Source organism: Gymnodraco acuticeps, unplaced genomic scaffold, assembly GCF_902827175.1.
Source record: "Gymnodraco acuticeps unplaced genomic scaffold, fGymAcu1.1, whole genome shotgun sequence".
NCBI classification, from domain to species: Eukaryota; Metazoa; Chordata; class Actinopteri; order Perciformes; family Bathydraconidae; genus Gymnodraco; species Gymnodraco acuticeps.
The window spans coordinates 1862775-1879597 of NW_022991444.1; the positions used below are offsets into that span (position 1 = coordinate 1862775).

The 16823-nt window shown below is 40.6% G+C and overlaps 1 protein-coding gene across 3 annotated transcripts; it reads left to right on the top strand.

Moving 5' to 3' along the window:
• Positions 1–1509: 1509 nt before the first annotated feature.
• Positions 1510–16349, top strand: si:ch211-220i18.4 (SRSF protein kinase 3). 3 transcript variants are annotated; one of them, XM_034196481.1, is made up of 13 exons: positions 1544–1602; positions 1810–1900; positions 2664–2755; positions 5676–5784; positions 7476–7563; positions 7833–7920; positions 8160–8266; positions 11907–12069; positions 12439–12515; positions 13287–13394; positions 14566–14635; positions 14801–14893; positions 15622–16349. In XM_034196481.1, exons 2-13 carry the CDS (start codon positions 1851–1853, stop codon positions 15807–15809), a joined length of 1233 nt encoding a protein of 410 aa, XP_034052372.1. In that variant the 5' UTR covers positions 1544–1602; positions 1810–1850; the 3' UTR covers positions 15810–16349. The 3 variants fall into 3 exon arrangements, with proteins under 3 accessions (XP_034052371.1, XP_034052372.1, XP_034052373.1); XM_034196482.1 differs by having other exon boundaries at positions 1546–1592; XM_034196480.1 differs by having other exon boundaries at positions 1510–1900.
• The last annotated feature ends 474 nt before the right edge of the window (positions 16350–16823 follow it).

The following is a 16823-nucleotide window of genomic DNA, read 5'->3' on the forward strand; positions in this document are numbered from 1 at the left end:
GTATGAATACACTAGATATCAGCCTGTGAGCAGTATGAACAGTGTGTATGAATGTGCTAAGATATATAAAGTATGAAAACGGTAAGCAGTGCAAGTATAGTATAAAATATATGGATATTAATTTCATGATGATAAACATTGTGGAACAATGATGAAAAATGGGAATGGATGTGACGACGTAAAACTGACACAAAACAACAACAAACTTTTACTGAGCCAATTGGAGAGTTTCATCACCAGCACGGGGTAAAAACCACCAATGAGCGCTCAGCTCGAGATACCAGCGAGTCGTTTCCCATCAAGCATTTCGCTTCCGCAGCCCGTGGAGAGGAACTGCGCCGCCTCGCCGCGCCTCGCTCTCAAGGCTGCGGGCGTCTTTGTCCCGCGAGATTTCAACGTCTCATGTAGGCGAGCCTCCAGAGCAAGTCGGACAAAATGACTAACCATCATGCAACGCACTAGCAAGACGTTGATCGCAACTGCGCAGGTCTCGCTTGTCTCAAACAAGCCTGTTGTGTTTTCTGAAATGCTGTGGCGTTTTGTGAAATGCTGCGGCGTTTTGTGAAATGCTGTTGTGTTTTCTGAAATGCTGTGGTGTTTTGTGAAATGCTGTAGCGTTTTGTGAAATGTTGTATCGTTTTGTGAAATGCTGTGGTGTCTTGCACTTCAGGGCCACCGTACCTACTACAGCAAAAGTATTCTCCGTCGGGACAACACCACGCCGTTATCTTGATTCTGATTGGCCAGAAGACATTATCAAAGATGTTCTATTGAGAAGACGATCACTAAGTGACAAAAGTTTTCAAAACCGTTTCTGGTCTTCGGTATTTCCAGACAAGTGGCTACTGAAATCAATCTTACTAACTGCTGTCTGTGCAATTTACTCGGCGCGAGTTGGCGGACTTTATTTTGCTTGCTTTAACATCATTTTTCATGGTGGGGCTAAGCCATTTCTTGGTATGGGTGTAGCCTACCCCCTGGTGCTGCCACTGGTGGCACGTATGGGGCGGGCCATTCTGCACATGCGTTAAATGCGTTAAATATTTTAACGCAATTAATTCAAAAAATTAATTACCGCCGTTAACGCGATCATTTTGACAGCATTAATATATCATATAATACCAAACTATAATATATGACATTTTCACAATTAATAGTCTGCACGTGTATACAACACGTCTCCGCCCCGACCTTCTTCCAAAGAAGGTGATATTGTTGGGGACGGGGATCCCATTTCAAGCAGGTTAGCATTTAGTGATCCAGCGGCCAAAGGGTTCGACAAACTCCCCTTGAGACGGGTGGGAAATAAGAACGCAGCAGCTGTACTTGCGAGACGGCATATACGTCTTTATGGGTCGTCGTAACTCGCTCGCTCTATACTCTCTATCGGACTCTCTCGCTCTCTATCTCTCTCATCCTCTCTCTCTCATCTCTCTCTCTCTCTCTCTCTCTCTCTCTCTTCTCTCTCTCTCTCTCTCTCTCTCTCTCTCTCCTTGTGAAGTGCTGGTTTGTAAGCCCCCTCTGATCTCTGTTTTGTCTTTCCCAAAGGAATACAGATACAGTGAGGAAGACCGGGAGTGAAGGATTTAAATGTGAGAAACGGTTAGTTAATTAAAAGGCTGCTGGGGATTTCCATGTTTAGACCGTGCTGACTACGGCTCCAGGCTCTGCAGAACCCCTGATCCCCCCCCTTCTACTGTTTTTAAGTAGTCCAACCGTTTCTATCGCTATTGTTCTGTCTCTCTTCTTGCTTTGTGCAAAAAGTTTGAACTCTGCTTGCTTTGGATATCCACCACTTTTTTACTCAAGGTACCAGGTCATTACTCAGCTAGCACCTGCTGAACTACACCATGCAGAGAACTCCACGCTCCGATAATATAGCATCTGAGCAGAATCATACGTAAGTACGGAAACTTTTTAGATCTGTGAGAAAAACGATAGATGTCATCGCAATACAACCAACTCTTTACCTGCAGACGGCTTGTGTTTTTAAACCTGAAAGGACAAAAATAATCAATAATTCTCCTAGCTGAAAATACATTGTGTTTTCTTTCATAGATTAATTTTCATTTTTATGAAACTCAATATGCAGTTTGGCTACTAAATGTATTTTTTTTCCATGACAACAGCAATGTTGTTAAGTTTAGCACTGCACAAAAAAGCATGTTATTTTAGACATCACAGAGGTGACCTAAACGGTATTGTAAAACAGCCCTCATACCATCAGTCATCAAACCTTTATAACATTTTGAATTCCTGAACTTTTTATGATCAGTAAATCCCAGAACTAGGCTGCCATATCGTAAATCTACTGTATCCCCATCCAGCCATACATAAATCTAACCTGTGTTGAGTATTCTCAGACATGACGTGACCAAATCCACCGTTACAGTAGATGTCTAAATCAGCTGGGATGATATCAGGTTGCATGAACAAACTGCAAAATGATTTACTGTTGAGTCAGAAATAGTGCCACTTCCGATGCTGCTCGTCCAATCTTAGTCTGCGACAAGTTTCCATGCAAGATGAGCCTTTGCAAAACTCTAAAAGTAGTTCAACTCTCTCGGCTTCCCCCAGCAACTCGACACTGACACAACAGATGCACAGGCCGTAATGCTGGAGACTATAGAATCAAGATATGACGTTTGTTTTTCTGCTTCTAGGTCATCTCATAAATTGGAGGCCCTTGGATGCCATGAGCAGCTGGATCCAAAGGACAGCCAGGACTCCGAGGACCCTGGAGAATACTGCTATGGTACAGCAGGGTCTCTTAACTCCATTCATCATCTGCAGATGTCAACGCTGCCAATGTCACACTTGCCTTTTCATGCCCTCAGTACAGCCTGTATTGCGCTAAACGATGCGTTCATCGACAGTATAGACTGGTGTATAAGCAAGCTAAGGAAGGACACTGTTTAAAATATATACAGTCAGTAATACATCAATAGAAAACAGGATGCCGTTATATTTCTCCTCCGCCAATTTTTGGAAGGTTGTAGCTACCGTATTTTCCGGACTACAAGTCGCACCTGAGCAGAGGTCGCGTTAACTGAATAGCCGTGACTTTTTTCTTCTTCGGTGGTACAGCAGTTTTTAGTTGTCACGATTGTATACAGTGCCATCTATTGGCCGGAGTACAAGGTATGTATTTTGCTTCAAAAAGGAATAGCCCCTTCAAGAAATGTTTAAGAATTTATAGATTCCGATTGGTTTGAAGTCATTGGAGGCCACCATTGTCAGCAACAACAATTGCAATCATTCATATTTGTAGAGAAATGTATTACTTGACCAATGTCCCTTCAATCTCGGAATTTATCCGCTAGCGCTTTAAAGGCAGTTACATGTTACAGATATTGGGGCCAGAGTATTTATTTTCTTTGAGGTAGTAATGTTTTGCAGTCCTACTGGAAACTTGAGACAGAAGAATGGAGTTTGAGTTGACAGACAACGTATAAGGCTTAGCTCTGTACACAGAGGTCAACAGATGAATACAAATAAAATAATAAGCTATTTAAAGCCTATACATTGTCAACAGTTAGCTTATGGTTTTTTTACCTGTAAGAACCCAAGTTCGCTCAAACATGATTGGTCAAGGCTACTCGGATGACAAACAAGAATGCTTCTAATATTAACATCTTTATGTAGAGATTCTGCATTCACGCAGATATCTTTTTATAGAGATTATTGTGCTCTTGAGTGACAGCAAGGCTAATAAAACCCATTCCAAGTAAACTAATGGTAATCTTTACCATCTGGGGTTATAAAATACAACTGAGATAAGTTTTGATCGGGACATCTTACAGTGTGAAATACCTTCCAAGCTTTTTTGGTTTGTGACCTTTGAATGGTTCTCATGACCCTCAACCTCGGTCCCTCCCTTATTTTATTACAATTAAAGTTGCAGAATATTTTTGCTAATGTGGCATCCTGACCTCGATCCCTCTTCCTCTTTCTATCCCTGCCAGCTGTGCAGTTCTCTGCTTAAATATGGAGTCAGATTTGGGTCAATATTCTAGCGTGCAAAACAAGCTACTCACGAGCGGAAAATGTGCTTTTACACGCGCATGAAATGACCCTTGCACGCAGATTAAACCCCCGCGAGCGGCTATGCGCTCGCTCGCGAGAGAGACAACCCTCTTGCTCCCTCGCGGGAGTGTCAGCCTCACTCGCTCGTGGAGTCTGTCTACGCGCGCGTGAAAAGTTTCTGGCACCTTGGGGCGGAGCCACTGGACTTTGATTGACAGCTGCAAGGAAGCCCAGAGTTGCCAGGTTTGATAAATGCCTGAACTACCAAGAGCCGAGGAGTGAGAGCTGCGAGATCAGTTGGACGAGATTGAATGGTAAAGTTGTGCATAAAAAACTATTATATTCGTAAAGTGTACAGCTAATATATATATTAATTAATTTTATATAAAACAATATATTTTTGAGTGGGCTGTATCTGTCGAAAACTGCTACTATACTGTCTGCTGTATGCACCTCCCTTACGAAATGAACTATAAATGAACTATAGTAGGCTATTACTATAGTATACTATAAGAGTTGTATAGTGTCCTATAGTAAGTTTGTAGTGTTCTGTAGTATTTTTCAGCAGCTATTGTATTACTATAGTTTTTTCTGTAGTGCCATTTTATTAGCTATAGTAGCCCTATAATATTTCAATAGTAATACTCTGTATCTAGATCTTTGTAGTATTCCTATATTATTTTAAATAGTATAATATATAGTGTTTCTGTAGTTGTTTTTTAAACACACTATACAGTAGAACACTCCTAATAGCATGATATTGTCATAGTGAATGCATATTATTACTATAGTGTTTGTAAAAGTATTGCACTCCTAGAATTAATGTCATTTTTTATATCAAATGAATTGATATATATATTAGCTGTACACTTTACGAATATAATAGTTTTTTATGGACAACTTTACCATTCAATCTCGTCCAACTGATCTTGCAGCTGTCACTCCTCGGCTCTTGGTAGTTCAGGCATTTATCAAACCTGGCAACTCCGGGGTTCCTGGCAGCTGTCAATCAAAGTCCAGTGGCTCCGCCCCAAAGTGTCAGAAACTTTTCACGCGCGCGTAGACAGACTCTGCGAGCGAGTGAGGCTGACACTCCCGCGAGGGAGCAAGAGGGCTGTCTCTCTCGCGAGCGAGCGCATAGCCACTCGGGGGGGTTTAATCTGTGCGCGAGAGTCATTTTATGCACGTGTAAAAGCACATTTTCCGCTCGTGAGTAGCTTGTTTTACGCGCTAGAATATTGACCCAAATCTGACTCCATATTAAACCTCCAAATAACCTGCTGAGTATGTGAAACCACATATACCTGACTCGGCAAAAAATATATATATATCATGCTCACTTTTAGTAGATATAGAGATGCGATTTCTAGATCTCTGACGACGTCCGAAACCTTTGTGTCATGCTGGCTGACAGAACTGATCCGGGCTCATGCATCATGTCTCGCTGGGAGATTTTAATGTATCACTCACCACAGACATGTTATAGCTTAGAGGAAGTTGCAATACCAGAAATAGCTTTAGTGCCACATTTAGTCATTTCTCTCTAAGCTTTCTATACACCAGTTGAACAATGTGTTTTGTAAGATTTAAAGGTTTCACATTTCTGTCATTGAATAATATAAGCTTTCTCTTTTGTTTTTAACTTTCAGGTGGATACCACCCTGTCCATATAGGTGACACATTCAACAGACGATACCAGGTGGTGTCTAAGTTAGGATGGGGCTATTTCTCCACCGTCTGGCTCTGTCAGGACCTCAGGTAGGTTTAATTAGCACCTGTACAACAATTAGGGTTAGGGTTACATTTATTTTCTATTTATATGGACCCTACTCTTGACTCGGAACCCATCGGCTATCGGTATTACGATTTAGCCAACGCAGATATTTCCATGGTTCTGGTGTAGCCTTTGGATATCTGGGCCAAGACTTCATTTTCTTTGCAATGGTCATGTTTACATCTGAACGTAACTTCACCCCAATGGAGTGGGAGTTGAGAGAAAATGTCTACGCCCAGTCAATCAACAATTAATCATTAATAGTTAATTGTATCACCATTAAAAAGTGTATTCTTTGTCCTACGTTCAATGGGTTCAGCGATTGCTTTCTGGCCAATGTGTTCCAACTCTTTTTACCTGCATGCAACCAAAGCTCGCTCCGATGCAATTGTTCGCTACTACTTGACATTTTAAAAAAAATGCATCAGTTACCACAATTGAGTTCTGTTTTATACAATTTTTCTTAGCAAAGTTGCACACCTTTATAAATAATTTAGAAAAATCTCTATTTTTAATATTAAATAATGACCTTGAACTACCCTTTTGTGGGTCTTGTTTTTGCCTAAACTGAAGCTATCAGTCTTGGTTCCTATCTGTTGACTACTTTCAATTTCAAAGCTGGGAACTTACTGTTACGGCCTAGAGATATTGGACCCCAAAGCAAAATACTTAGAGAGAGAGGGTCAAAATCAAAAAGTTTATTTTAAGCAGAGGCACAGTAAACGGCAGTGGAGGCAGGAAGCTGGCTGGCACGGAGACGTCAGGGACAGGAGGCAAAAATCCAGGCGAAGAGATCACAGGAACGAGGAGAGCAGCGAGACACACCAGAGGGTCGAACACAAAGGAATTATCTGGCAGGGAAGTGGCATGAGGACCGGGCTTTTATGTCAACAGGTGAAGAGGTGAGTGGAAACAGGTGTGCCTCGTCTGCTGCTGGGAGGAGCCAGCCAACTCCCTGTCACACACCAGCCCTGCAGTGAAAAACAGAGAAGGGAGGGGGGAAACAGAAGAAAACACAAAAAAAGCACACAACAAAACCAAAACTAAACAGAATCATCACACTTACAACAACATCAATAAGGCTTTATGACCTGATAATACCACATTTACTTAACAAATCATTTAAAAAAAGGGGAAGCTTTGGGTGCAAAGTTACCTCCCAAGTTAAATAGCTTACTGTGTGCAATATGCTAGTTTTGCTTTTATTAAAATAAAATGTATACCTAATGTAATATATGCAATATATCATTATTTGTTAAAATTGGAAATGATTTCAATGACCCACAATAACTACAAAAGTAATTAAAAGTTGGACTGTGGGTCTTCAACGATACTCTGAAGGGATGGAGAAATATTGTTATAAGCAGATCTAAGAACACAAACACGTACACATTCCTATCATTAATCATGAGAATGATTAATGATTATAACTGAGGAATGACAACAATAAGATATAATTCAAGTTAGAACAACATCGAAATAACCAACTAAACAAACAATTGTACATAAATATATTTTACCACATTTTGTTTTTAACCACCCAGTCACCTCTAATAGTTTTTGTACATTCCCTTTTCTTTCACTTGGTTCTTATGATGATTACAAATACATTCTTCTGTGGATTCAGCAGCTCTCCTTTCCCAGGGCAGATCTGATGTAATGTCTGTGTTAGCAGGCTGGGTCGGAGCGTTGCTGTGAAGGTCCTGAAGAGCGGAGCTGGTTTCACCCAGGCAGGACAGGATGAACTGGCTCTCCTACGATGCGTCAGTGACCGCTGTTCCTACTGTCTATCATGTCCTACCCTTTCTGTCAAATGCTATTTATCTTACTATTTGTCCAAGCACTTGGCTTTACAATTCTTGTATACCCCTTGTCAACTATATCCCTTTCCACCCTACAATACCCTCACCAATGCTAAATTGCAATGTACAACATTCGTAATGCCCTTTCATCGTTTTCTTCTTTATGTCTTATTTATTGTCTGCTTTTTTAGTCTTACTTGTAAAGCTCCTTCCCTTCTCTCTTTAATCAGGCAACCGGTCCTACGAGCCGTCGTCCCTCTAGTCAAAGGATCGTTCAGTTGCTCGATGAGTTCAAGCTGGCCGGGGTCAACGGGGTCCGTATCCTTTTTACAGACTGGGCATAAGCCAGATCGGAAGAGTTTTCATGTGTGAGGGTTTGTGCTGGTCAGACTGTCAATATCAACTTTATTTTATATATTGAACACATCTCTGCAATCTCTACCAGAGCATTGTTTTCAGAGATGTTAGAACCAGACAGTTTTGCATTGTGTCATACACTTAATACCTAGTGAATAGTCTACAGACCTGTACAACGGACCTTAATGTCTGGTGGTTAGACATGTGTCTGGTGCTGGAGCTGTTGGGGCCCGACCTGAGGAGCTGGCAGCTCTGTTTTGGGAATCCTGGACTGGCGCAGCGTTCTGTCAAACAAATACTGACCCAGGTAAAGAAAACCTCAGAAAACTAAGATTAAAACTTAGTATACATTGACACAGGTATTTTCTAAACGTTGCCTCTTCTACAGTATTTGTCATGTATTGTAACCAACATTGTTTAGGAAACTTTAAGAATTAGATATTTTGTAAAACTCTTTCCACGGATACGATTTTAAGAAATTCAGTGTTCAGTGTTAACATTTAGACAGAGAAAACTATTTTGCCTTCAATGTCAGAATTGACTTGGATCAATCAGTCAATCAAAAATACTTTCTTAATCCCAGGAGAAAATTATGTTTTGTGACAGTTTCACCACCTTGTCAGCCCAAATAGTCAGGAATCCATCTGTGGAAACATTGAAGACAGAAATGTTGCTGATAATGTTGTTGACAGAAATGTTAACTGAGAAGTCCCGAAGCCATCGATTTGGTGCTCTCTACATGCCGTTTGTACTTAGCCTCTTAAGCCCCTCGGACCCTTCGGCGGGTCCGAAACCACAACATCTGCAAGCAACAGTGTCTGAGGGCTTCTTAAGATGTAATAAACTATGAATGTTTCATGTCCATGCAACGGGAAGAAACTCAGCTAACTGATGATTTTTTTTTTTTTTTCAAAAAAAAACACAAGGCTAACGCTGAGCCTCTGAATTAGCCCTGAGCGAAAAATGATAATGCCGTTAGCACAGAACTCACGGTATAACACCCTTATTATTTATCGTAACTGCACATCCAACATATCGATTAGCATTGTGAGAATACACAGAATTGATAGGTATCTATATCATCACTCCATGAACAGAACTCGTGACATTAGAAACAAAAACAGACATCACAACACGTGGCATTAGGTAGCAAACACGGCAATATGTCTTACCTAGTGCTGCGTACCTGGACTCACATTCAGGTTCAGGTTCAGGTCCGGACTTATAAGTCCGGACCTGAACCCATGGCTTGTGTCAAGTTGTGTGAGTAACTAAAGTGAACTTATTGTGAGCTAATTATCAATTGAAAATAAACTCATAATCAGCTCAAATTCAAACTTGTCAGGTTTATTGTGCTCCCTTCCAACTTGTGTCTACATTTCTCTACAAAGTACAAATGTAAAAAAAACATTTTTTGCCACTTAGTCTACAAATGACTTATGACAGCAACTACAGTGAACTACTACAAAGTTCAAACATTTATTTCATTTACCAAACTAAAGTAACCAAACAGTCCCTGAGCTGACTGAGCCTAAATCCCTAAAACTTTGCTGAAAGGTAGTGTAGAGTAGACCAGTGGTTCCCAAACGGTGTGCCGCGGCACACTGGTGTGCCGTGAGGCAAGTTCGGGTGTGCCGTGGGATTTTGTGACAACCATACGTTATTATTGCAATATACAACTTCACAAAAATAATTATTTTTTAAGGTACTATATCAGTACTTTGTAGGTTTATATATGTACGTAATCTGCGCGACTTGCGCGTCCACATCTCCACGTGCAGTGCTGCATAAACATGGCTGAGTCAGCGATAACTTTCGAGGGGTGGAGGTATGCCCATTATTTTGAGTTCGTCCGAAGAATAGACAGGAATGTGACGGTGAGGTGCAAATTGTGTCCAGGCCAGAAGCTGTTATCCACTGCTGGAAACACCACGTCAAACCTCAACACACACCTGCAAAGAACACATGCTAAGGTGAAGCTACCGCACACACTATTTGTTGTTTGTTTATATCACGCAGTCTGTTCTTCTTCTCTGTCTTCCGGTTGTTGTCTGTTTTGAATGACAAATACACACTACCGCCGCCTGCTGGTAAGGAAAGTTATTGCCACTCACGCATGTGCTCGGCGAGTAAAGTAACGAGTTACTTTATGTAGATAGTAACGAAGTAGTGTAATATATCGGCAAAATATTTACAATAGCACATGTTTCAATGCTGATTGCTGAAATGTTACATTTATAATTTGTAGTTCAGGACCATGGACAATGCAGCTTCCTTGCATTGACAGTTCTCTGTGCTGAATTTCTGCTGAGTTTCCTTTGCCTCATTTTTAATGTTGTGACCTGTCTGGTTTAAATGAGTGTGTTGCTGCTTTGATGAAGCCTAATTTGATAAAGTTTCAAATTCATTTCTGAAATATTTCGTTAATAAATATTTCACGAGTAATATAGTTGTCTTTGTCACATTTGATTTGGCATTAGTAAATAATTATGCACATATGCATATTTTACATGATATGAGTGATAACACGTGTTATGAGGGCTATTTTGCACAATAGGTGTGCCTTGAGATTTTTACTTGTCCTTTGGTGTGCCTTGGGCACAAAAAGTTTGGGAACCACTGGAGTAGACTATACGCATTACACTGTTACACACCTACTATACAGTATACACTGTAGTGACTACTACTCGACCACGCTGTCCACTATGTCTAAGCCAATCACATCGCTAGCTTCCCTTGACGTCACACAGATCTCGCGAGCAGTTGCGATATTTTGCGAGACTTCGTGAGTTCAGTAATGGCCGCCATATCAGAAGCCGACACGATGTTTTTCGTCTTTTCTCAGCGCACATTTCTCGATCTATGGAAGGTTTTAGATGGTTTATAACAAAAAGGAGAATATATGTAAGTGCTAGTTTGTTTGCGAGTCCAAGTACCGGTTCCCGACGTTCCGGTTTTAACCGGACTTGAACCGAAACTTTTTACAAGTCCAGTACCGGTTTGGCGTACCTATACGCAGAACTAACCTCTGTTGTTGTCTGATTAAAAGTTGTCTTCAATGGCATTTAAACGATCAAAACGCTGCTGAAGGTTAATCCATAGGTCAATCCAATGTGTCTGTGTCACTTTGAAATTATTTCTGATAATCCATCAGCAATAAACCTAGTTTTCGGATTTCAGAGCGTAAAATAGGTTTCGCTTTTGGCAAACTGCGTGCGCATAGCCCCCACTTCTCAATGGTAACATTGGTGTGTATGTGGAAATGTCCCTTCGATTCTATTGGCTCTAACGGTTCAAAAGAGATGTCAATCATCAAAATCGACCAATGGGTTCCAGAGAAACGGCAACAACGTCCATTTCCACCCAAATGACCCCAGAGGTGGAGTTTTTTTTGCTAAACCTCTCTAAAAAGGTCAAATGTCACTTGTTTTGCATCAATATTGATACAGGGTACTTATTATATGTTGTACTTTGGATTCCTAAAGCTTTTAGTCTACCTTACCATCATCCAAGGGTAATTTTGGACGGACACTATAATCTACAGTTTTTTACTATGTTCAATCTGAATTTTCTTTAAAATAAAAAACATCTATATTGATTCTGACTTTTCTACATCCAACTCACAGGTTTATCATTACTTTGAGAAAAAAGACTATTAATTTTCCCCTTTTAGAAGTGTAGTTATGGTCATTTGTTCTGGAAATGTCATTTTCGAGCCTGAGACGTGAAAACAGGCTTGGGGCTTAACAGGATAGTAGCTAGACCCATCTTATCAACAATTGCCTCTACTGAAGTAAAGTATATTGATAATGTCAACCTTTTGAGATGTTTTGTGTATACCACTTACGTTTACATTTCAACACACTGGGTTTGCACAATTGAAGGCAGAGGATAAATATGTGTTTAGATTACCCAATGTCTCTGTTTTGCTGTTTCTTTCTCTCTAGATTCTGCAGGGCCTGGAACATCTTCACACGCAGTGTAAAATCATCCACACAGACATCAAGCCTGAGAACATCCTGCTGTGTATGGAGGAGCAGTCCCACAAAGCACCAACAGGGGAGAGCAGCTCCTCCTCTGTGCTCAATGGGAAAGAGGCCAAGTCCACAGGCACTTTTTTTTCTTATTGCTACAGATGCTGGAGATTGTTTGAGTGAAGTCTTGAAGCTGGACGGATACCAGCTGAGCTGTCTGAGCTGCTATGCAGGGTTCATCACATTTGAGTATAAAGCAGATGAACTCTTAGCCTATTACTGTGCAAATGTCTGGTTTCAAATGTATCTTCTGCTCTTTAAACGCATATTGTAAATATTAGTGTGTTGTACTGATATCTAAACTAACTAAGGAAGAAAACAAATTATTCTTTATAACTTAAGATGCAAAATGCATACAATCTCAAATATCAGACATGGAGAAACTATCTTATGACATCATATATTTTTACTAAGATGCTAATACATTATTTCTTGTTTCTTTCAGAGAAAGGGCAGATTAACTCCTACAGTTTAAAGGACTTTACAGTGAAGATTGCAGACCTAGGAAGCTCCTGCTGGGTGGTCAGTAGTTCAAATCAAATCAAGTTTTATTTATATAGCACATTTTTAAAACGATTTTTGGTCAAGCCAAAGTGCTGTACATAGGGTAAAAATACTTTGCAATAAGGACACTTTACAACAAATACAACAGCACTATTTGTGCAGAATATCAGTATGAGAAAACAACACCCTCTGTCCTTAGACCCTCACATCGTACAAGGAAAAACTTCCAGAGAAAACCCACAGTTTAAAGGGAAAAATGGGAGAAACCTCAAGGAGAGCAACAGAGGAGGGATCCCTCTCCCAGGACGGACAGACGTGCAATAGATGCCGTGTGTAAATCGAAGAGATAATACATTTACAACATAGGTAGACCAAATGTTTAGAAATTCACGTGTCTATAATAAGAAGATAGTTGCTTGATTAACTTGACATACAGCCATTTTAAAGCAAAGTCTGACATATCAATACCTGGGGGATGCTACATTTGTTTGCTAAGGAAACTCCAAAACTGCTTGATGTGAAACTAAGATAGGCAAACAACCCTGTGACTGTCATCACATTTTCATATGCACTCAAGTTAATTCTGATTGGTGCACAAATAATGCTCACATCTTATCATTGAAAGATTTGCATAGTAAGATTTGCATTGTAGCATTGACTTAATATCAATGATGGCCTTGTTTATTCCAATTAAGCTAGATGTTTTTTTAATTAAGAATAATTTATAGTACATGAGGGTGTACAATATAATTGTGATCTTTATGTCTGTCCCTCTCTTTCTTGGTGAAGTACAAACATTTCTGTGAGGAGATTCAGACCCGTCAGTACCGCTCACTGGAGGTTTTACTGGGATCTGAGTACGGCCCGTCCGCTGACATCTGGAGTGTTGCCTGCATGGTGAGTGAAAAGCACACTGTATGATGTTTACACTGCGTAAAATACAGTTTGAGATCATTTCATCAAATGGAAATAATGGTGAGAATCATTGTATATGGATTTCTCCTGAGATGTAACCAAACTGTATCTTTGACTACAGTTATAATAAAGTTCTGTGAGTTTCAACAAAGCTTTTACCAACTGTCCCACCAGTTACACCAGTTACTTTTTACCACCTTAAATGGCATTCACTGTAGCAATTTGCGCCACAATAAGAATCAAAGGAAGGCTTAATGTCTTAAAGATGTGTAATTTAAAAATGCTATCAAATAAATGTTTCACATTCTGAAAAGAAAAACAAATGAAAAAACAATAAACTTTAATGTTTCGGGGAAACATCAAGTCAAATTTCTTTACAAAGTAAAATAATAGTGGGCCTAATACCAGGCCTTGAGGAATCCTACAAGTGCATTTTACAATTGTAAATGACACTAAACTGTTAACAATTTTCTCAAAGTTATACTTGGTCAGAGGGAGTGTCAGAAATGTTGTTTTAAATAACAACAATAATAATAATAGTGCAAGCTCAGACTGTATGTAGTCTTATGGCCTGCGGGATGAAACTGTCAGTGAGTCTTGGGTTTGTTGTCCGGATGCTGCGGTACCACCTGCAGACAGAACAGTTTGTGGCTGGGGTGATGGGGGTCTTTTATAATCCGGAGGGCTTTCTTCCTGAGCCGCTGGGAGTAAAGGTCCTCCATGGATGGCAGCTCCGTCCTGGTGATGTTCTGTGCAATTTTCACCACACTCTGTATAGCCTTACGATTGAGGGCGGTGCAGCTGCCGTACCAGGCCGTGATGCAGCCAGTCAGGATACTCTCTATGGTGCACCTGTAGAAGGTCAGGATCCTCTCTATGGTGCACCTGTAGAAGGTCAGGATGCTCTCTATGGTGCACCTGTAGAAGGTCAGGATCCTCTCTATGGTGCACCTGTATAAGGTCAGGATCCTCTCTATGGTGCACCTGTAGAAGTTGCAGAGTATCCTGGAGTCCATGTTGAACCTCCTCAGCCTGCGGAGGAAGAAGAGCCGCTGTTTTGGTGATGGTGTTTGTGTGATGAGTCCATGTTAGGTCCTTTATAGACGCTAACTCATACATTTTACCCTTTATGTTTTCTCTTGCATTCTCTCAGGCCTTTGAGTTGGTCACTGGAGATTCCCTGTTTGAGCCCAAAGCTGGCGAGTCCATTTCTCTGGAGGAAGGTACATTTCGTACAGTTTGCTGACACTGACAGAGGCGTGACAAACACTGACACAGGATTAAATAGGATTACACTGTTGCTGCCTTGTAACTGTTGATGCAGTGTATGCTTATGTGTACTGTACACTTGTGTGTCTCATGCTTGCATGTCTGTTCTTTCCCCTCAGACCATATAGCCCAGATCATGGAGCTGCTTGGTCAAATTCCGCCAGTTGTTGCCTTGTCGGGTAAATACTCTGCAGAGTACTTCAGCCCCAGAGGTAAGTCTGCAGTTTTTATGCATGTTGTGTGCTAGCACGTCTTCACATTAAATGATATCATCAAGATTTGTAATGACCATCTGGCAAACCAGGGCCTCCTGTTAGGTTGCCCTATTGGTGGGCAGGTGGATCGTCAACAAATCTGTAACGTTTTCACCGGTCATCTGGCACCGTCTCTTTACGATGCTTTATTGGTCATTACAACCAAGAAACATCCTACTGAGGGTCACAGTTTTAAACTTGTGCTTAACAGTTTTAGTTAAAATACAACAAAATAACTTTGTTCCAAACTAGTTGGTTTAAGTAAAGATCATGGTTCGGCTTAGAATATGGTGTTAGGGGTTTGTTCAATTACAGACTTTAGAATTACAGAAAACTTGTTGTCTTTTGGTTTTACGTGGGACCCAAACAGAAGTCAGAAACATATTTGTGATGTGCCAAAACAAGAGTATCAAGGGACAAATGTGTTTCCCTAAAAAAGATATTGACAATGCAGTTTCTTTGAAAAAATTGTGAGACCCTCAACTAAAAGGACACCTCTAATTCCGGCCTGGAGTTGTGATGTTTTATACGTAATGACAGTCTCCCAATCCCAAACCGTAACTGCCTGTCATATATATTGTATAAACCCCCTTCCCCTAGTTTCTCTACCAGTACACCCCTGATATTGCCCTACTGATTCATTTTAAAATTGCAAAGATGCCCTATTCTGGTTGCATTTCCTCTAGGTAATCTTCGTCGTGTGGGCCCACTGAAGCTCTGGAGACTCTACGACGTTCTGGTGGAGAAATACAACTTCCTGTTGGAGGATGCCGCTGGTTTTTCAAACTTCCTTCTTCGCATGTTGGACTTCCATCCAGAGAGGAGGGCCACCGCTGCACAGTGTCTCCAACACCCTTGGCTGACATCCTGTTAGCAGTCCTCACAGCGAGATTCTGGCAGCAGAACCATTTTGAAGCAACAAGTCCTCCAACTCATACGACCAAATAGGTCGATTGTTCAAGCCCTTATTACGACCAAATAGGTTGATTGTTCAAGCGCTTATTACGACCTATAATCACGTTTTAAAGTTTTCGACCTCTAGTGCTCCTGTTGACTGCAAACGCTCTGGTGGGTCGTATATTCACAAATAACCCTCTCTGGAAAATCCTAAATTGTAGGATAGTTTGGCCATTAAAACGCTTAGATTTCTAGCGAGAAGTGTATATTGTACTTTCAGAATCCACGTCCAGTGGATGTGTAGGATCTATAGTTTGATAGATATTACGAAGATGATTTGAGGTCTCGCCAGGATAACGTGTATATGCGGTAGCTTCCATATAAAGTTAGCGTCAACACTCACGGGGTGAAAACAGTATTCCCGGTCTCGAAGTTTTCATAATAAAACCAATGATCAAATGATTTAACAGTGATATCTGCAGTACTCATCCACTAAAAAACATCAGTTTATCCTTTACACAACATTAATTGGTTTAAATTGTGTACAATGCTTTTTTGTTTTTCCCATAGGTTTTTCCCTTCCGATTCTGAGACACATTTATTTTTTCAGAGGTTTTGATAGGCTAAAACATCGTACTTGAAGCTCGGTGATTGGATGTTTTAGCCGCAATGCACGTTGGGATATGGTGTTTGTGTGATATGAAATCCGAAAACATTTCAAAAAAATAAAATAATACTTTATTCCGAGTGTGCTTGCTTTTCTCTTTGGAAGTCATCACATAACGGCATTGTAATACACGGTTCGGCTGCATTAAATATTACACATCTGCCGTAGTTCTCTATTTATAGAGCAGTGCTTCTCAAACTTTTTTCAGTAATGTACCCCCTTTAAAAAAAATTCTCAGCCGAGTACCCCCTGACCGACCCCGAACATCTGTGATAGAAGAAGCCTATAAACATAATTACAATATAGTGATGTTCCATCAGTGTG